Raw genomic sequence first — 22142 nt, 5'->3', positions numbered from 1 at the left:
TGGACTGAGTTGCGATAAATCTGCAAAGTGCGCAGACCTCTTGGATTCAGACGATCAGAGGATAAATAATCCACCTCTCCTTAGTGCTATCCGCAGTAGCTACACTTGCTGTTTGCTTCGGCCCCTACGCAATGTGTCTACTCATTTTAGGGTTGCAGTGCAGGCTGTGTTATTCTGAGACAGAGGCAGAGGAGGTGATGCTCAGTCTTTGCGGAGGGGAAGGAAGCTTCCCCTCGGAGTGAGACGGTGGTGAGGCGAGCAGGTCTGGGCACGCCCAGGCCCCCTGACACCCTGTGCCACCTCATTGGGACTACATTGGTGTGATCACACCTGGATGAATGTGTGTGTCTGTGTGTGTGTGTGGGTGGATGTGGGTGTGTGTTCTGAACTGCTTCTTTTTCAGCACTGATAAAATGATCATGTTTGTCTCCATTTGTAGTTTGTTTTAAAACCATGTTAATGCTTTGTTTTATGGTAATTATTTGATGTATTGTCTCACGTCATAATGCTTATTCTAAATTATATTTGTTTTGTGTGTGTGGGCGTGTATGTGTGTGTGTGTGTGGGTGCTCTGCAGAGTGATCTGTCCCTCACCAGACTACCCATCCTCTAAGATGTCCCAGTCCACCGTAACTGAAGAAGGAGGCACCTTCGAGCACCTGTGGAGCTCCCTGTGAGTGTCAACAACATCTGCTGATGACTGTTTTACTTTCCGTGTGATTAACATATTTTCCAAATAATGTAATGGTTTTATTTTTTTAGAAAAATTAAATGTATCAGACGCATATGAGTCTGTCATTACCTAACAGATTATTTTATAAGCAAACTGGGATAAGATTATTCCTAATTCAATGCTAATCCAGAGCATGCTTTATTTAACACTTGAACTGCAGTTCATCAGTATATTTAAGGGAAAGCAGAGTATAGATGGGAAATGCCGGTTGTTGTTGCTTTGCCTTCCTGTAAAAAGCAATCAGTCCCAAAATATTCTTTTACATTTTTTCATAAATGATAAAGGATTTACCTTAGCTAATTTTATATGTTATACATTGTTTGCCCTTCCTTTTAAAATGTTCTGGTGTCTAAAAAAAGTGTTTGTTCACATCACACTTAATGTAACACCACCTATACTATTATACTTTTTTGGAAAACTCATCCCTCTTTGATCATATTGTATCTGCGGTGTTTGTGTGTTCAAAGGGAGCCAGACAGCACCTACTTTGAGCTCCCCCCAGGTAGCCAGCCAGGTGAACGTCCAGTGCCTTCTACCAGCACCCCAGGGAGCCACCGCAGCGCTGCCGAAGTCTCCATGGATGTCTACCACATGAGGGACATGAACGACAATGTGATGGTAGGAAGGCAAGCTCCCATTGTAGCTCAGTTTGTGTCTTTGTGGTCAATCTTTGGGGTTTTTTCTTTTGAGAAGCTGCAATTTATTTGTGTCCTGAAGAGTGTTTTTCTCAGGTCTGATGGCTTGTCTGTGAGCACCCCCACCACCACCACACACGCGCACACACACACACACACACACACACACACACACACACACACACACACACACACACACACACACACATCCAAGGATCTCTTCTTTTTCTTCTTTTCTGTTCGGTGTATCCTTTCACTTTTTCCCTCCAGTGTTGAGGAGATTCCCTCCCATTCATGTTCCCTCTCCTCTGTAGCCTTTTCCCTCTCTCCATCTCCCTGCTGAGCGGCCCATGGGGACTGGGGGGTAGTGTGTGTCTGTGTGCGTGTATGTGTGTGTTTGTGTTGGGGGAGGGCTAATTAAACCCCAAGCCAGGACTACATGCTGCTCCGTTGCAGAGCCATCTGTAGGCTGGGGTGTGTCTGTGTGCATGTGTGTGTGTGTGCATGTTAACAAACATGCACATAGGTTTGCACCTGCTCATTTTTGTTTCTGGAGAGAAACTTCATACCTACAGAAAGAACTTTATATGAATGAGGACAAATTGCTCAGCTTGACCACCGCAAATTTTCTCAAATTGGAATTTAATAGCAAAAGAATTTTCAGAGCCCTCACACGCGAGTGTAATTCTTCTACTGATGGTCAAAAGGTTGTGCAGGACCACACTGATATGCACAGTTGATCCTGGGCACTTGTTCACTCTATCCATCTCTGTCTTCCAAATATGAAATCAGAAGTCACCCCCAAACACACCTATGTTTTCCTTCTCCTTCTGATCTGTAATATTGGTAGGATCTAATCTTTAAGTGGGCAAGCCTGGGCCTGCCTGGCTGGTTAATGAATAGTCATGACATAAAAAAAGGGGTGGGGGTGGAGCGATGATTTGTTGTGAGATGCGAGACAAGTTTAGAAGGCCCAGTCAGGAAAGGGAAACAAGTGGAGGAGAAGAGAGGCCGGACGTCTCCTGTATCCTCCATCATGTCCTGCTCCACAGAGAGGCCAGCTGGCAGTGGAGACCTCAGCTCTTACAGTCACATTTGACCACAGCAGAGTGTAAGTCCTACGAGAGCCGGGTCACAGAGACATCGTAGAAACTACCCATCTTATCTTTCAGGAGCCTTAAGATGATGTATGGTGTGGTAAGTGGACAAGAGTAAATTGTTTGTGTTCTGTCACAAACTGTCTGTTCAGGACTCTTTTAGTGCTGTAACATGTTGTCTTACTCATCTGGTAATGGAGATGGTTTATAGAATTTCTATTATTACTTGGTTGTGATGTCGCTGAACCCAGCTTTGGCTCAGGATCACTGCTTTCATTCAGCCAAACAGATGAATGAATGACTGAATCTGTTCTCTTCCCATTCATAAAGCTGTTTGGGAGTTAGGTGATTTTTGAAAGTCAAGCTTGTGGTCTGTTGTATTTTTCGTGCATGAGTGGCCGTGACTACTTGAATTTGAACTTGTCTGTTTATGAGTCAAAACAATTTGATATGTAACCTAGTATGATAGGAGTAGTTTGTTGTTGTTACCTTAACAAGTTGGATTCATTTGGAAAAATGGACATTGGCACAGGCCCCTGACACAGGCCGCTCACCTGGCGGGCTACCTGGGGGGAGCTCAAAGTAGGTGCTGTCTGGCTCCCTTTGAACACACAAACACAGTAGATACAAGATGATCAAAGAGGGATGAGTTTTTTGAAAAAAAAACATAAGAAAAGCATAAGTGGTGTCCCATTAATTGTCTGATGTGCAAACATATAAAGACTTTTTTCAGATAACAGAATATTTAAAAAGGAAGGGCAAACAATTTATAACATATAAAGTTAGCTAAGGTAAATCCTTTATCATTTATGAAAACATTTTTAAGAATATTTTGGAACTGACACATTTTGATCCAACCACATAGTGCAGTTGCTCACTCTGTTTTAACTTCCCTTCATTTATCTCTTACATTAATTATAGTGTTTAGAAATTAACTTTAAAAATGTTAATCAATCACAGTTCACTTTTATAAAATTTAATGCATATATTAAATTTAATACATTTATTCTACAATCTATATATTCTTGGCATGAATGTGGTCCCCCTGAGAATAAATGTCATATCCTGTATCTGCACTTTTCCAAATATTGCCAGCAGGGGGCAGCCTTCTTACACATCTCTCCATATTTGACCTCCTCTCCTCCTCAACACTATTTAACATAGCAGGCGCCGTTTAGACATGTACCATGATGCCATGTCATTCATTTATGCAGCCCCACTTTTCATCTTGGTCAAGTTGTTCCTTTATTTCCACAGGGAAACATGACAACATGTTGAGTCTGTGTTGTTTAATGAAACCATAGGGTTCAGGTTAATAAGTGGCTGTAAACAGAGGTCATTAGCAGGGTGATACTCTCTTCATCCTCAGCCTATTATATTTCACTCACGCTGACAAGTGAGGGTTGTTGTGGCTGGCTTATCTACGTGTCTAAATGTTCTGAGCCTTTAAAGTTCAGCTTTGAGTGGCAGCTACCAGGATCGCTGCCCATAGGGGACATCAGATTCTTCTGGGGCGGGAGGCTTAAACACAATCACACAGTGAACACACACAGACACACAGACACAGACACACACACACACACAGACACACACACACACACACACAGTTGCTCACACAGTGGCAGCGGAGGTTTTAGCTCTGTTTCAACTTGTTGCAGATCGAGTTTAGGTATTAAGACCAAGCACACCTGTGAGCACATGTGTCTATGTGACAGCGTGCGTGCCTGCGTGTGTGTCAAGTGTTTTCTGTTGTTGACACATACACCTGGGCTTACCTTGTGCCCGTAAAGCCCCTTTGACAATACCTGTTTGTGGAAGATTTCAAAGGTAGTAAATGGTAAAAAGTCTTTTATACACGAGAAAAAGAACATCAGAGAACATCAGCCTAGACACATTTGAATCTCAGCTAATGCTACAGCTGTCCTACTTTCCACTGCTAGATATGAGACACTTGATTTAGGATGCCTCTAACATTTGTTTTCATTATCAATTCGCCAATTATTTTCTCAGTTAATCTATTAATTGCTTTGTCCTCAAAATGAGAAAAGATACAAACAAGAAACAAAAAAATGGCTATTATGATTTCCTGCTGCCCAGTGTGACATCTTTAAATTAATTTTTTAATCCAACTAACACTCCAAAATGCAAAGACATTCAGTTATATATATACATATATTACAAAGAAAAGGAAAACATTCTCACATTTTAAGTCATTTATGCTTAAAAACATGACCAAATGATTTATTGATTATCTAATTGATTATCTAACAGGTTTCCAGACCATTTTTAACTATTTGATTAATCAACTAATTTTTTCAGCTCTATGTTTGATATCAGAGCAGGAAACTGTTGGCTGCACATCTACAAAGTAAACAAGCAAGCAGCTATTTTATTTTAGTTTTAGTGTCTGTATTAGTTGTTTTTAGCTGTGGGGCAGGATCTCAAGGTGAAATAAGGCTATGTGTGGCTTCAGTTTGAGGCTTTACAACTTAGTGTGGGAAAGGTGAATGAAATAAGAGAAAATAATGAGGAAAAAAGTGAGATATTCTTGGTGTTTTGCTTTTAATTCTTGTTTGCATTTCCTGCTCAAAAAATAATTTTTAAATCTGCCCAAAATGTTGTAGTTTATTTCTTAAATAATCACAATTACAGTATGTGCTTGGTTGGATTTTAGATTTAGATAGAAAACAAGAAGTTTGGATCTTAAACATCCATCGAGTTTACAATCAAAATAAACCATTTATCCAGATCATTTCCATCTTGTATGAGTGATTTATTTCAGTGTGTCCAACAACAAGGTTGAAGAGTCTTTGTTTTTAGCCAAACTGCTGATTTAATGCTGTATTGATATACAATAGTGGGTGCTGAGGTCTGACCCTTGAACTCTTGTTCTTTCATGTGTTTTCCTTCTTGCCTCACTCTCTCTCTCTCCTCTCTCTCTCTCTCTCTCTCTCTCTCTCTCTCTCTCTCTCTCTCTCTCTCTCTCTCTCTCTCCCTCTCTCTCTCTTTCTCTCTCTCTCTCTCTCTCCCTCAGACCAGACAGTGTTTACTTAGTGCAGGCCTTCACAAGGTGTTTTGGAGCGTGTGTATACATGCGCCCCGGCATTGCCGTCTATGTCCGGGCATGCCATAATTAGAACGTGGTACCATTTTTTGGGTTCCCATCCCTCTTTCCCTCTCTCCTTCTCTCCCCTTGTCTCAGTCTATCGTTTCTCTCTCTCCACACCAGTCCTCACCTTTTTCCCTGTCTGGGCTGTACATGTGTCTGTGTGTGTGTGAGTGTGTGGTGTGTCCACTGATGCACACCTCGCTTGAACTCTCTGGTTAGGCTATGGTCCTGCACTCTCTTTGCTTTACTGTGTTTGGAAGTTTCTGACTGAAGAGTTGACAGATGAGAGCAAAGCACTGAAGGATGTACTACGTGAAAAAGAAGGTAAAGATTTTGTGTTTTTCTGCTCATAGGGTAATTGTGTGTGTAATGCTGTGGTTATTCCAATGTGAACTTGCAATCATTGTCAGTTATTTGACATCTACATCTACGTAGAATACAGGCAGTAAGGTTAACTCTGTCATTTTTACTTTAATAATCCATAATATTGTTTTGTTTTCATATAATTGCTTGTTGGTTGGTTTTGTTTGCTGAATCAGAACTGTAGTGAAACTGAAATTTCAAATATGAAATATGTGACTTGTTGTTTAAAGATGGTGGCTGATGATGAGCAGAAAGTGGACAGGTGGACTCACTGTAGTTGTCTGTGTTTTCTGATTTTGTTTTTGTTTGTTTTTGTTCAAGTAGTGTAAAGAGGAATCAGGAAATGAACATGGATGACTGAAAAAAATCATCCACGGCCGCAAAGCAGTTTTCCTTCTACAGTACTGTAGTGTATCTATGTGTATCCTCACAGAGTTCATTAACAAGAGGGTCACTGTTCACACTTCAGTGCAACAAATCTTCCCTCTCTTCTCAAACACAGCACAGAGGACAAGAGGGGAATGGCAGGCAATTAGGCAGAGCACAGATTATGCCTGTGTTTTACAACTTTCCTCACATAGCCCCGAGGAGGCTACTGAGAGGACCTCACTCTAACCGCCACACTCACTCACTCACTCACTCACTCACTCACTCACTCACTCACACACACAAACACACACACACACAAACACTCAAATTTGTTGTCCTGATCTTGTGATTGTTTTATCGCTTGTCTCAGTCATATTTCAGCTAAAAATCAAAGTGCTCAGTGTGAAATCATGAACACCTAGATGGTTTGTGTGTACCCACACACATGCAACATCACACACACACTACCCTGGGAAGGACCTCCCTTCAAGCCTCCAAGCCCCTGTCTCTCCAACACCTCTACCTGTGTCCTCCCTCTGCTTCTCTCCTCCCTCCTTTGCCTCCCTCATTCTCTTCCTTCTAATTTTCTCCCCAGTCCCAGTACAACTTGCTGAGCAGCAGCATGGAGAGCCTGGGGAGCCGCGCGACGTCCGCCAGCCCCTACAGCTCCGAGAACGCCTCCTCATCGGCCGTGCCCACCCCCTCGCCCTACTCCCAGCCCAACTCCACCTTCGAGGGCCTGTCGCCTGCCCCGGCTATCCCCTCCAACACCGACTACCCTGGACCTCACACCTTCCAGGTGTCCTTCCAGCAGTCCAGCACAGCCAAGTCTGCCACATGGACCGTGAGTACACACACTTTCTTGGTTTTGACGTACAGTGTGTGTGTTTCTCTGCCTTTTTCTTTCACTCTCTCTGGCTCACTGTCTTACTGTGTACCTGTATAGCACACACATAAACTTGCACACAAAGACACCCTCTCACATGCACACACAGTCACACAAGCCAGCACATGTGCAGCACATGTGCAAGAGAAAGTAGTGCATCATTCAGTGATTCATCTTGTCCTCTAGTCACCTCTTGTAGTCAAATCTAATGTGATGAATGCAACAGTGAAAGTTTGGTATGTGGCCGAGACACCTTTTGTCCCGTGTGTTAGTCTTTTTCAGCAGTTCTATCTATCCATTACAGGAAAACAATGTGTGACTCCAAAGGTTTTAAAAAATTAATCTTTAGAAACCATGTTATCTTGTGAAGCACATGGTTAATAATAGTTTTCTTTACTTTGCTGGTCAAATAGTTTGAGTTTATCATGGTTTCTGTACACTGAGTGTAGAACTCTTCCATCGTAAATTGCTTCACTATGATAGCCCGTCACATTAACCCACTGTAATATTAAAACACTTTTGGTGTTGCCTATTGTTTCAAAGTAGGAGTTACTGAGTTACTAGTATGTGTTCTCAACTTTTGGGACACGCTTATAACTAACAAAGTAGAAAAAAACTTTTTGTTAATTTTGCAGGAGGGGCACTATAACATGTTTATATATATTGAAAATATGATATGATACAATGGGTAAAAAAAATACCAGCAGTACTACACAACTCAGAGGAACCTGAACTGAGGAACTTAGGGAAAGACTTCGCCAAACCTAATGAATAAAACGCACACACTACTTTGTGATGTGATGGTGCTGAGAGACAGGTGAAATGGGAGCTGTGTAATTTGTCATGACCTGATGAGAAGTCTCCTGCTGGAAAGGTGTCACCTCCGACTGTCACACAGTTGACCTCCCTGAAACAAGAGAAACGAGAGACAAACTGCACTTCCTTCACTCTGACTGTGTGTGTGTCTTCATGTGTCTGTGGACGTTCAGGCCTGTGAGTGTCTCTGTGTGACAGACTGAGGCGCTCCTCCGTGGCTGTGTTTGCTCGAGGTAACCATGCGTGGTGGGCTGTTTTACTCAGCCCTCAGTGATGTAAGAAGATCCCCCTTTGGACTTTAGAGTGGTGGTCTTTGACCTGCTGCTTTTCTTCTCCATCTCTTTCTTCCACCGGTCTTAACACACACTCATGGCTGTCACCTCTGGCGCCTAAAGTTTCTCCCTGTCCTCTCCTAAAATATGTCTATCATCTCCTTTCTCTCACTCCCATTCTCTGACTCATGTCTTTCTCACGGCCAAACTACATTCATAGAAACCAAGAAAAACGTGGACACAAAATACTAGTTTGTTTTGTTTGAGAAGTTGATGCTATGAATTGAAATCTGAAAACATGGCAGGAACCTGTTTCAACCTGTTTGGTTTAGTGTTTACTGATGCTTACTACTCTGCTCTTCAACTTTAACCTGCCTTCTTCTCCCTGGCATCCCATTAGTTTACAGTTAGGAATGTCCAAATAACTTGACAAAGGGAATATAACTGTTTTGCGAAAACATGAATTCCTCTAATGGGCTTTGGTCTACATGGATAATAGCTTGAAAATGATCCCAGTTTTCTCAACAAAGAAGACAGCTTTGATTCCACCTGCCTGAACAGTTCAAGTCAGAGCAGTTTTTCTGTGTTAGCAGGGGGGCTGAAACAAAAGAGTTTTTGACTGGCACACGACTTACGATACAGATGATGAGGCAGCAGAAAAGGACTTTGAGGAAACCTGTGATTATTCAGATGCCTCTGCTGCAGTTAAACAGGAGGGATTAGAGTGAGAGAGAGACCAGGCTGATTGCTCATAGCTTTTATGGAGTTTACTGTAATTCTTTGCTTTTATCTTGCATTTTATCTTGCCGATTATAAGATTGACAAAGTATGAGAAGATGTATTTAAAGGCTATTATACAGTAGCTATGGAACAACAGAGAATTTCATGTGTGAAATGAAGCAGTATGATCATGTTTAATCCTGTAGGATACTATATGATGCCACTGACTGCCCTCATGCAATTGTTTCCTTCAAACATTTTCTTGAAATGAAGGTGAGATAATGTTGAATTCTAAATTAAAATGGCAGCATGCAAATGTTTATTTATGTTTTACAGAGAAAACAAACCAGGCAAACCAAATATATATAAATGTTTGCCAGGCTACATTTGAGTTCAATGGCAAAATGCTTTTTAACGGCTAAGATCACATCAGCAAATGTTTGTTTTGAAAAGAAAAGAGATTACGGTCAAGCCACTTGGAATGAGTACGTTTCTGCTAATGGGAGGGGATTCCCCAAAAGTAACACCAGGGTTGCAGGAGGATTTGTGTGTGTGTGTCTGATGGGCATACATACTTGTGTGTGTGTGTATTCATGCAAAATTCAGTAGAAAGTCCAGGTTTGAACATGCTTGAAGAAAAAGGATGACTCTCTGGATCAGACTGAGTCACCTTGTTTGAATTAGGGAGTTAACAGACTCTGGATTTCTTGCTGATTTCTTATGGCCTCAGGCAGCGGGGAATGCCAAATGCCATGGGGGCGTATTGACTATATCAGTTACCTAGCAGCCCCCCCTTCCCCACCTCACTGCCTCCCACTGAGGGCAGGTAGCATCCAGTTCTTAGGGAGATTACGAGAAAGGTAGCTGCCTATTGCATCGAGCATTTCTCGTTAAATCCCCTCTTCTCACGTTGTCAACTGAATGACTGATGCAAGATTAGGTTTGTGGCTGTACACAGCTGGCTGCCAACTCCATCCACATCTGCTTCACCATACAGAAGGAGAAGAGAGGCGAACACATCAGAACACAACAAAACAGAACAGAAACGAGGAGAACAGATGGGAACAGAAGGCAATACTTTTTTTCTCGTCTATCGTAATGTTTCCACATACAGTAAGTCCATCCAAACCCATGTTAAGCTAGTCTGGTAATCCTCCAGTCCCCCTCCTGTCTCGTCAAGACACTGTGCATTAGTGCACTGGAAATGAGATCTAACACCTCTGCCTTGTCAGATAATAAGACCTCTTTCCATACACTCAGACTTCACTTCATGTGTATGTGTGGTGAGTGTGTGCGCGTACAGTATGTGTCAGGAGTGGGATGGGGGGCGGGGGGTGCGGGAAGGTGTTGTGGTTGGGGTGCAAGCTCCAGCATGCACTGCACGGCGGTTTGTCAGAAGCTGCTCTTCCCAGCTATTAGCCTCTCTCTGTTAGGACACAGGTCTCAACACGCCCCACACAATGCATCCTTCCCCTCCTTTCCCCGTGCATCATACACGGCCACATCAGCACTGGCCTTCCTGCCAGGCATCAGATCTGGGAAAACGCACTCGATGAGGAAGATTCTCACAGCAAGATTTGGCTGCTCAGATGTCAACACACAGGCAAGCACATAAAGTGGTCCAATACTCTATGAGTTTATGCGATTGAGATCCATTGGTATGGCAAATGCTAAGTGCTTTTTCTATTAGTCGCCCAGTAGATGAAGAGCTTAAAGAAAACCTTCTCCACTGATACCTTAACTAATTTCATTCTTGTAGCATCTTGTAAGACTGTACATTGTCCAGTATCCTCACTGGTCAGGAAATGTTCTGGACTGTGGGAGACCATCAGTCCAGGAAACAAATACATGTAACACTGCTGTATTCTGCTGTGTGTCCCATAACACTCTGTGTAACACTGTGTATATGTCATGCTGCCAAAAAGACTGAACTTTTACAATCCTCGTGGTCTGTGCCAGTACTGTAAATGCAGTGAACAGCGCTCAATATGAAGCTATTCAAAATCATCATTTTCATATCTTTAGACACTCAGATGTTTCTCTCAATCGTAAAGCTTTACTGGGGTGAAAAAAAGTTCCAGTGAACTTCGAATTTATTGCTATTGGAGGCAGAAATTTGACAAAAAGTTTGAACGACTCATCAGTTATCCCACTGTTTTTTAAGTATAGAGAACCAAGTTTAGATAGTAACTGTTGTCTAAAAAAAAGTCAGTCTCTAATGGTCATTACATATTTCCTTACGTCTCAGTGGCTCATTGAGACAAACAGCAATTACCATGATGTCAAAGAAAGTGCAGGAGAGTCCCCAATTTTCTGTGTTGATTTGAATCCAATATAATTACAGACTGTATAGAAAGCCAGCTTAGACAGTGTGGATCAGTACAGCATGCACACTGTATGTCAACTTTGTGTGCCTGGGTGTGTGTGCGCATAAACGTATTCGATATTTGGACAGTTAAGTGAATTTGCAGCGGGCAAGTTGTTGCTTGTGTATATGGATGACGGTCTGGCAATTATCACCCTGTCTCCAGGAGCCTGTCAGGACCTGCCTCCGCTGGTCCACTGTGTGGAGTCAGGGATGGATGGATAGATGGGTGGATAGATGGATGGATGATTGGATTGATGGCTGAATTAATGGATTAATCCATGCAATTGCAATGAAAATTGACAATTAAATAGCTACAGTATTAATCTGAAGTCATAATCACATCACATTTGGGATAAATTACTGAATGTCTCTATTACAGTGCACATTTGATGAGTAATACACATTGAATATATACATGAGCTACTGATTCATCCATTTACTTCTTCCTAAAAAAATCCTCCCCATTGACCTCCGGAAAAGAAAAAAGTCTAAAGGTTTCTGAACAGTTAGAAATCTGGATTACATATAGATCTGATTCCGTATGTAATCCAAATTTTTAATTTCCTTTTCTCACCCTCCTTGAAGATTTTTTCCAGCTCATTGACAAAGCAAATAATGTCTTTAGCTGTGTTTGTTCTCTCTCCATCTTTTTCTCTTTCCTCATCCTTTCATCCTTGTCTGTGTCCTGAAATGAAGCCCAGCTTATCCATCACTTAGCATCTCTTGTCAGAACAAGAAGATACACATCAGATACTGTAGTTCCTTTATTAATGCTTCACTTCTGACAATAACGCAAGGAGCTGAACTGGCAGATTCATGTGTGTGTGTATGTGTGTGTGTGTACATGCCTATGCGTCTTTGGTGCATGTGCCCACTAGTCTGCGTGCTGGACGAGTTGAGACGTCTCCCATGGTATCTGTGTCCCGGAAGACTGAAAACACAGAAAGTAATTTATGACTTTATCATGCACTCTGAGATGTTCAAAAACAATATCACCAAACCGCTGGAAACAAATGAAATGATTACTTTTAATACATGGCCAACAGGATTTAGACATAGAATTGCGAGTCATTACTCACCTGTCAGAATGATTTGTAATGTACAACAAATATTAGGCTTGATCAAAACATAAAATCAAAAGATGCTCTGCTGCAAATTGTACATAAGCAGGACATGGTCATGACCCTTATTCCCCAAATCAGTCTCTACTACAAAGCACCCTGAGTTGTTACTGGGTTACCCTGCAGAAAAAGATGTTTTTTTCTTTGTATTCACAGGCTCTCAGACATTGCGAGTCAACTCCTAAAAAGCATTACATTTGTAAAGTAGGGTACTACAGATACTAGTTGTTGCTTGCGCAGAGTCAGGCTGCTGCATTCTTCTATGTCCACCAAGCCATTAAACCACCACCATGACTGAATATCAAAAACTCTTTTCTGTGAGGCTGCCTGCTAAAACCTCCAAAACTACACTTAAACTACATTCCTATATTCTCCTTTTCAAATGCTCAATGAGTTAATAGGCTTTTGTGATCATACTGAGATGTGATTGTTGCAGCAGGAAAAGGTCTATAAATAAGAAGCCTGTATGTCTGTTGCATCTCAGAAAAATTATTTATTCACGGTATGGACGGGCTGTTGAGACTTGTCAGGAAAAGCTAGGTGGGAAAAGGTAATGTTGTGCACAGGTATTTCCATTGCCCTCAAGGGAGTGCTCATGGCTAAGGGTGTGTGAATGTGTGTGTATGTGAGCATGAGTGTCTGCAATGTGTGTGTGGTTGTAAGGGGCTTAGTAACGGTGTCACAACATGGAATCCAAGCAGTTGTTGGTGTAGGAATGATTCTTTCCCAGCCATCATCGGGCCAGAGGCTGTCTGGTGGGAGAATCAGATTAGTGTGGGTGATCTGTGAACATTAAAAAAAAAAAAAAAAAAAAAAAAAAAATATATATATATATATATATATATATATATATATATATATATATATATATATATATATATATATATATATATATATATATATATACAAAAAACATTATTAGATGTAAGGTTAGAGTTAAAGAATTTATCTAATGTTTATGCAATAGAAAAATGTTAAATCTTTGAATCCTGTCTATTGTAAGTATAGTGGGAAGGTGCAGATGGATCAAAGTCCAAGAGTCCCAACAAAAACGTAAACTGAAATTAATTTCAAAGAATAATCTGCAGTGGCGGAGAAATTGGTTTAGAAGGCAAGAAAAAGAGGAAAGGGAGTTGAAGGGATAGAATCAGGGGACTCACAAGAGACTGATTTACAAAAAAAGAATGGCTGAAACGGAAGCAGCAGAGGCCAAGATATCTTGACTTTTGTCCCTAATAGGGATCAAACTCAAGTGAATGCCACACTTTCCATAATGCAACACAAGTAGCATCTCCTGTTAGAATAAGCCTGCCATCAAAATGCCTCCCAGTTTGTAATACAGTCTTCTTGTTAAAAAGCCTGAGCTGAGAAAACCTTTACAACATTATCAGGGGTTATTTTTGAAATTTTGGAGAGCCTCTCTCTCTTTTTTTCTCTCATGTTTTCTGTTTCTCGTTGCTTTCTCTCATTTATCAAATACAAATTGGAGAAATTACATTAAAAATATTTTAAAATAGTAATTTCTTCATTTGCAACACTGCAGATATTGAGCTGTATATACTGTATATCTGTCACAAGGTGCACTGTTGCATTTGTATTCAAGCTCACTGTAGCAAGCCCATACAGGACAACTGTCTTCTCGGTTTTTTTTCTGGAAGGTCCCAGTTTGATTTCCGCAGGGAAGATTTTTGAGATTTTGTGATTGTGTTGGGGCATGTTAAGGCTTTTCCATCTCTTGTTCCTGTGTCTTTCGATGCATCTGTGCAGGCATTTACACACTTACGCGCACATACATAATGCATGTGCAAGTGTAAATACTCATAAACTGAGGAATCATTGAAGACTTGGCTTCAACACAGCTCATCACATTCTAATCGAACTGTACCGTAACTGTCTGCAGTGACTCTAGTAAAATATATCTAATGTTTTTAATTATCGTCCATTAATTTTTTATTTTTTTTTTCCCGCTGGTACACACACACAGGCATAACCTTCCACTTTTCCCCTGCCATCTGCAGCATCTCACATTACAACCTACAAACCAACAGAGCTGTATAATAATCATTTATTCATTCTAAGAACACAGTAATTACCTTTACAACACAGACTAAAATTTAGTGCTGACTGTTTTACAGTCGTCACGTATTTTCCCTTTCCTTTCATACTCTCCCTTTCCTCAAATGACACAATTTGTTCTCCAGTCATGATTCTGAATGATAATTACAGAGTCCTGCAGTTGCACCCCACTATTTTATCATCATATTATCACCCAGATTTTCATTTGTCCACACTGTCTTCTATTATTCAAAATGCTTTTTTTGTCTGCCGTTCTGATAGATGACTTAATGGCTCAAATCAAGTGAAAGTTATTTCATTTTGAAACAGTAATTCCACCTCTTGAAAAGTTATTTTTGTTATGGTGTCTGCGGCAGCAAATCCTCTGAGATTAACGTTCCCACCTTTTTCCAAAGATTGTTTAAAAATGTAACTGTGAAAGCATTAATTGATATTTGCTTGATAGCTAATGGATCTAATCTCCAAGTCACTCTTTAAAATGCCTAAACTGTGAATTGGTAGTTAAAATTTACCGAGAAAGAAAAATGTCCTGCAGTAGGGTATGCAAATTTTAACACAACTGTGATCAACATTTTGTTAGGCGTAGCCTGTGTGACAGAATGATTGTGATGTTCTGATAATATCTGAGGCAGATTGGCTTCTCACATATGCACACTCAAAATTGCCGTTTATCAACTCAGATCACTGACCTGAGCCTCCCTGTATCTGTTTTTTTCCCATCCAGTACTCTCCCTTGCTGAAGAAGCTCTACTGTCAGATTGCCAAGACCTGTCCAATACAGATCAAACTGTCCTCTTCTCCTCCACATGGCAGCATCATCAGAGCCATGCCCGTCTACAAGAAGGCAGAGCATGTCACAGAAGTGGTCAAACGCTGCCCCAATCACGAACTAGGGCGAGATTTCAATGATGGTAATTACAGAGAGGATAAGACATAATTCATTAGTAATAACTGCATTACACTTTTAACAAACAAGAAATGTGTGATGCTTTGACTTACATCAGCCAATTGCGTCCTCACCTTTCTTCCATCACTCTGTCCAAAGGTCAAGCAGCCCCAGCCAGTCACCTGATCCGAGTGGAGGGAAATAACCTCTGTCAGTATGTGGATGATCCTGTCACCGGCCGGCAGAGTGTTTTCGTGCCCTATGAGGCTCCACAGGTTGGTGGTTCAGCAGCTACTGTGAATCATAGAGACACACTGTGCATTGAATTAAGCACTTTAGAGACAGAAAGTATGACTTTAGACATCTGAAGTTACGGTATGTATAAAATGTTTATGAAATGTTTTTATTAAACCTGTAACAGTTTAAAAAAAAAACACACACATTCAGGCCAAGTGTTCTTGTTCGAGCCAAAATTGATCAGTCAGGTTCATACCAAAAAAAAAAAAAACCAGTCCATTTCAGATAGGTACTTCATAGGAAGCACATCTATAAATAAAGATGCCAGGCATGTCCAAACAGAGTCACAGGAGTGAGAACTCATCATGTCTGCGACTGCACCTGAGGAAGTTAATGAAAAGCAAAGTCCTCTGGCCTCACATCAAATTGCATCACAGCACTGCCCTCTGGTGGTGGATTGGTCACATTTAGCGTAAAATGGGTGGTCCATTTGTGTGCAGATGTGCCGACTGAAAGAAATAGTTTGAGTCCAGACTAAAAAAAATGCAAATCCCTAAGCATCCGCTCAGAATTCATTGTTTTGTGTTGCAGGTGGGGACTGAGTTTACCACCATCCTGTACAACTTTATGTGCAACAGCAGCTGTGTGGGTGGCATGAACAGAAGACCCATCCTCATCATCATCACACTGGAGACCAGGGAGTAAGTCAGCAATTCATAGGCCATACACACAGACAGTTCCAACAAGGTACTTGGGTTTTACAATAGTATGTAGTGGCTGGTGACATGGGACATAATGATCAACCCATAGTTCAGTGAGAAGTTTAAAACACACTACATTGTACACAGCAGATTATAAAGGCTATTTCTCTTAATACACATCTTTAACATTCAGTGCCACTTCCTGTGATATCGTAAATTTTAGCATAATGTATGGTTTGCAGCCATAGTCTACTGAGAAAGTATTCAATGCACTGATCCACCAAGTTAAAGTAAAACTAATATAAAACTAACATTAAGTAAAAAGATACTTAACAAGATAACAAGTCCTGATGAGCATATTTTCTATCCCCAATTATGTCTCCAGTGGTCAAGTCTTGGGCAGAAGGTCATTTGAAGGTCGGATATGCGCGTGTCCTGGCAGAGACCGCAAAGCCGATGAGGACCATTTCAGGGAGCAACAGGCCCTGAATGAGAGTGTGGCCAAAAATGGCAGTGCCAGCAAACGCAGTGAGTAGAAATTCTGACATTCTGTGAGATTTTAGTCATTGATGTAAATCATGTTCTGATTCTTGGTGCTCAAAAAGAATGAGACTGGCATGTATTTAGAAACCTGCTTGACTATGATCCTGTTTCTGTCACCTGCAGACTTTAAACAGAGTCCGCCAAATATTCCTAGTCCAAATATTAACATGAGGAAGAGGAGGCATGGAGAAGAAGAGATTTACTATATTCCTGTAAGAATTTTTCACACTTACTATTTTACATGAAAACTGAAACAGTATAATGTCATAAATCGCAGCTGATTTAGATTTGCTATACAAGGTTTGTATTTAGCTAATGTTAAATGTACCATTGTTTGAAGGATGCATTCAGTAGCTGTTGTTCCCTGATTGAATATGTTACATGTTGCGTTGGGTGTAGGTTCGTGGTAGGGAGAACTTCGAGCTGCTAATGAAGATCAAAGACAGTTTGGAGCTGGTGGAGTTGGTGCCACAGCCTCTGGTGGACTCCTACAGGCAACAAACACAGCAGCAACTTCTGCAGAGACCGTGAGTCATTCCGACACAGACACATATGCACAAACACACATATACCTGTCGGTGCATGTACACACTGTATGTGACTAAAATGATCAGAGTGACATAACCCTCACAAAAAACTAAATTAAGAGTTGTGTTCACCTTATCAAACGGTTAACACGCAGACACACACATTCCACTGACCTCTGCTGCGTTGTCCTTTTTTCTCTAGGAGTCATATAGCGTCCCCCTCCTCTTACTCTCCACTGTCCAACATGAACAAACTTCATGCCCATGGAGGTCTCAGCAAACCGCCCTCAGTCAACCAGCTGGTGGGGCAGCAGCCCCAGCAACACCCGACTGCCCCCACCTCCATTGCTCACATGGGTGAGTATCTATGACAAAGAATGTTTCACACCAGTTTCTTTCTTTTTCTGATAAGAACATATTCATCCCAAGAACGCCTTTTAACAGTACAGTCTTTTGTGCTGTTTTGCTGCTGATTATTTTATTGACCTCCCCTGCCTTTCTCACAGGTTCAAACATGCTCCACAGCCACCACATGCAGGCCAATGGTGATATGAACGGTGGCCACAGCAGTCAGACTATAGTGTCTGCTTCCCACTGCAGCCCGCCCCCTCCGTATAACCCTGACCCCAGCCTTGTCAGGTACCTCACTCTCCAATGACACTCCTTTATTCTCCTGTAAAAGTCCAGCAGACAATCAGACGCACTTGTTGGGTTAAATACGAATGGGTGCCACGTTGATGCCAAAACAACTACTTTGTTTGGCCATGTTTGTACAAATTTGGTCGAACTGCTTATTGAAAAAAGTTCCTTTTCGCAGTGAAATGTGTCTAGATGGAGCTGTGTTATACAGACAGTTTGATTTGACTGTGGCTGCTTTGTAAAGACTTGCAATTACATCACAAATCTCCAAGCAACCTTGGCTGGTGCCATAATGAAGGTCCACTGAAGAATTGGCTTCATGCAATTGATGTCTATTTATAACACAGCAAAGCTGGAAAAAGAGCGTTAAGTGGAAAGGTTGTGTAACAAGAGTACGTCAATCAAGTAATGTTTTAAGTAAAAGTAAAAAGTGTTTTGGTTTGTTTGTGGCTTTGGCCACTCTGGTATAAAATTGTACTGTCCACAGTAGAACAAGATTAAAAAAAAAAAGTGTCTGTCCTTATTAGCTGGCTAAAAGTAATTTACAATGCAACTGGTGTTGTTACCTGAGATAGCTCAGATTAGTTGCATATGCTAATTGTCTAAATCAGATGTGTTGATCATGTCTATTTACTCTGCTCATACAGCCAAGCTGCTCAAGAGTTGTAGACCTCCACTATGGCTGCCAGAGGGTTTGTCATGTCACCTAAAAGCCCAAACTGTGTGTCATACACTTACATATAAAATCCGTCACACAGTCACTGTGCATACAGCCTATACATACCTTTGCAATGCACTACATTGAATTTTCTTCAAAAGAAATTTTCATTGTTTAAGTTCTATTTAATTTAAAACTGTTTTTTTTATTATTTTTTCTACGATAATGTATCAATGCAGTTGTTTTAACTTGGACTTTACTAACACAAATTTAACATTTTTGATACAGCAGACTTTGTCCACCTTTTTTTTCTAGATCGTTATGTTTATTTTACAGTTAAATTGTACAGTTAGCTTCTTTTTTCGATTACACTGTATGTTGCCAAAACTTTTAACACTTCATGTATTTATAATAAAGGTTCTTCACCAAAGCAATAATGGCCTTATGAATCATTAATATAAATGAGTGTTTTGCTTCTTCTGCATCTATCAAGATGTATAGTTACTATACACTTGAGGCTAAATCTTAAGTAGCGTGAGAAGTGAGAAGAAGTGAGATAATAACATGATATAACAGCATTGACATGCTTCTCTGTTAATTTGTCTCTAAAAATAAATGCTGAGCTTTATTCTACTCAAGCACAACTGCACTTTTAATCGTGTTAATGAAACTGATTTCTGTATTTTAGTCCTACTTTTAGCTGTGGTCTAATGGCAGTCTAAGCAGCCCTGCTTTTGTCCCCATACAGTTTTCTTACCAGTCTGGGATGTCAGAACTTCATTGAGTACTTCACCTCCCAAGGCCTCCAGTCTGTCTACCACCTTCAGACTCTCTCCATGGAGGTAACTACCCTGTTCCTGCACTCACAATCACACAGAGAAAATAGTAATTACAATGACAACTTGAATGTGATTACAGCTTTTTAGAAAACAAAGAAAAAAGGGGGAAAGAGAGAGAAGAACACAAAATAGTGAACATGAAACAGAAATGTTTAAACAAAAACTTAAGATTTTTGACCACTAGTGATGATAGAACAATGTCTTAAATAGCTTATCATTTCCTCTTCTTTTCCTGGTTTTCTCTTACATTCTCACACTCCTCCAATGTCTGCTTGTGCCTTTGTCAGGATTTAGGTGCACTGAAGATACCGGAGCAGTCCCGCCTTGCCATCTGGCGAGGTCTACAGGACATGAAACAAGGTGCTCCCATCCAACTGCCCACCTCTACCCATCACCATGACTATCATGGCCAGCAGCTTCTTCGCTCCAGCAGCAACATGGCTGCCTCTGCAATGGCAGCCATTGGGGCTGCTGGTGGGGAACTGCAACGTCAGCGTGTCATGGAGGCTGTGCACTTTCGCGTCCGCCACACCATCACTATCCCCAACAGGTCAGGTGTTGTTGGGACAACAGGGATGGCAGCAGCTGCTGATGAGTGGGCTGACTTTGGTTTCGACATGCCCGACTGCAAGATGTCACGTAGCAAGCACTCCATAAAGGAAGAATTCATGGAAAGTGACATTCACTGAGCCCGAAAAGGATTGTGGGACTGTTTTGGAAACAATCAGCTTACTTACAGAGTAAAAGCATGTGGATAGGTTCTTTAAATGTGCTGTTAGGTGTTGTTGTCATAATTCAGTCAGTGCTTTTGGAGAGAATCAAGTTTTGTTTTGAATGTGGGACATTTTCAGTGTATTAATGCACTTTCCTGTGCAGTCTTTTCTTTGTGCTTGAACACTTGTTCCACTCAGAAGATTGAACATGAGATACCACAAAGGAAATATCAAGTCTACATAGCAAATACCCCTGTGACAACACAATTGTCAAGGCAGTCCTAATGAAAACACACATGGTCAGGACTGTACTTTTTGGGACTCTGAAGTGCACGTTAAAAGAGGGAAATTATTCTGGAAAGCAGGATGTTGTTTGGTCTCACTGTGCAATAATAGACGACACTTTTTTTTTTATTTAACAGCGTCCACTTACATTTATGGTGAAGATCAAGTGTAGCAATGGTACAATCGCACAAATGTCACAGTAGACATATCACCGTTTCACAATTTTTTAGTTTCAGTTTTGTTTTTGGATCATGGAATTTATTCTCAGCTGCCTTATTTATTGTTCTTTCAGTTTTCCTTCTCTTGTATAAATGTATATACTGTATCTTGTAAATGTTTTAGACTAGATGTGGTTGAAAAGGGGTATTTAGATTCAAAATGGTGTATCTCCTGTTTGAACCAAATGTATAGTTGAATGGTAAATCAAACTCACAATTATGGGAGCACATAGTCATGTATATTTTAATGCGCATGGCAATGTGATGACTTGTAGTTCAGTGTGCCCTTATCATTTCACTATTAACGATTATTTAATGAGCTTTGGTATAAATAGCATGTATTCATGAAAACTGCCACTGGGAATCAAAGTCAACAAGTAATATCAAAAGTTAGACATCACATCCATTACTTTTTTATTACGTTGTGGGAAGTAATGTGCTAGTCCTTGTATAGAAGCACATTGCTGAGAGCAGAAAAATATCAAAAACAGTATTATATGTTAATAGCAGGGATTTAATCAGAATTGTGAATAATAAATTAAGAATGGCATCCCTGTTTATCAAGACACAAGACAAGAGTAGCATTTTTGACCTTCTCTGTGCATTTTGAAAAGCCTTGCAGGGCAAGGTTCTTATATATCAATTATAGCTAGCTGTGTACCTAGTATGTATCATCATCGCACTTGTTTGTGGATATTCAATAGCAACATTCCAGTTTTATTCCTAGATTGCCATTCAGCATGATTAGTCATGGTGCAATTTTAGTATGGTGTCAAATATGTTTGTAGTAAGTACTTGACTTTGTACCATGACAATAATCTGTACCTGATTTGCAGTCATTCTCTAAGACCCTCTTACTTACAAAGAAACACATACTTCCACCCACTAACCACCAACTGGTCAAAGAAAGAGCACTTTAATGCTTTAAAAGTAAAATAATTTAGGATTACTTGTGCTTATGATCAGTATTATGCATTACCATAATGTAAATAGAAATCGTGATTTGTTATTCCTGGTACGTTTTTTTCTTTCTTTTTTTTTTATCAGTTTTATAAAGATTATTAAGATGTGTACCTTTGTAACTACTGCTGTTTGTCGATGCCCATTAGTTTCTGAAAATATTAAGTTCAGTGTTTTTTTTTTCTTAAAATCGTGGATATTAAAATATTTGCCTTCCTTTAATGTCTCACTTTATCAAGTCAAAAAAGATTTTAAATTAATTACTGCTCTGAGATTTGTACATAGTGTCCGTTGTCACGGCCATGGGCTAAAGACAACATTTACTTAGACATGCATCAAAATTATGACATTATTTAGATGTATAATGCGAG

General features: G+C 40.5%; 1 protein-coding gene across 2 annotated transcripts; it reads left to right on the top strand.

The window, feature by feature from the left end:
* Window positions 1–584: 584 nt before the first annotated feature.
* Window positions 585–21988, top strand: tp73 (tumor protein p73). 2 transcript variants are annotated; one of them, XM_041048464.1, is made up of 13 exons: window positions 585–673; window positions 1201–1351; window positions 6902–7150; window positions 15290–15476; window positions 15611–15726; window positions 16280–16389; window positions 16775–16917; window positions 17056–17144; window positions 17332–17459; window positions 17662–17816; window positions 17966–18098; window positions 19505–19598; window positions 19883–21988. In XM_041048464.1, the coding sequence occupies exons 1-13, from the start codon at window positions 615–617 to the stop codon at window positions 20282–20284; spliced, it is 2016 nt and encodes a 671-aa protein (XP_040904398.1). In that variant the 5' UTR covers window positions 585–614; the 3' UTR covers window positions 20285–21988. The 2 variants fall into 2 exon arrangements, with proteins under 2 accessions (XP_040904398.1, XP_040904389.1); XM_041048455.1 differs by lacking the exons at window positions 585–673; window positions 1201–1351 and adding an exon at window positions 5676–5898.
* The last annotated feature ends 154 nt before the right edge of the window (window positions 21989–22142 follow it).

The sequence above is a fragment of the Toxotes jaculatrix genome, chromosome 2 (assembly GCF_017976425.1).
Source record: "Toxotes jaculatrix isolate fToxJac2 chromosome 2, fToxJac2.pri, whole genome shotgun sequence".
NCBI classification, from domain to species: domain Eukaryota; kingdom Metazoa; phylum Chordata; class Actinopteri; family Toxotidae; genus Toxotes; species Toxotes jaculatrix.
Note: the sequence above shows the minus strand (reverse complement) of the source record. Positions and strands in the feature narration are given on the sequence as shown.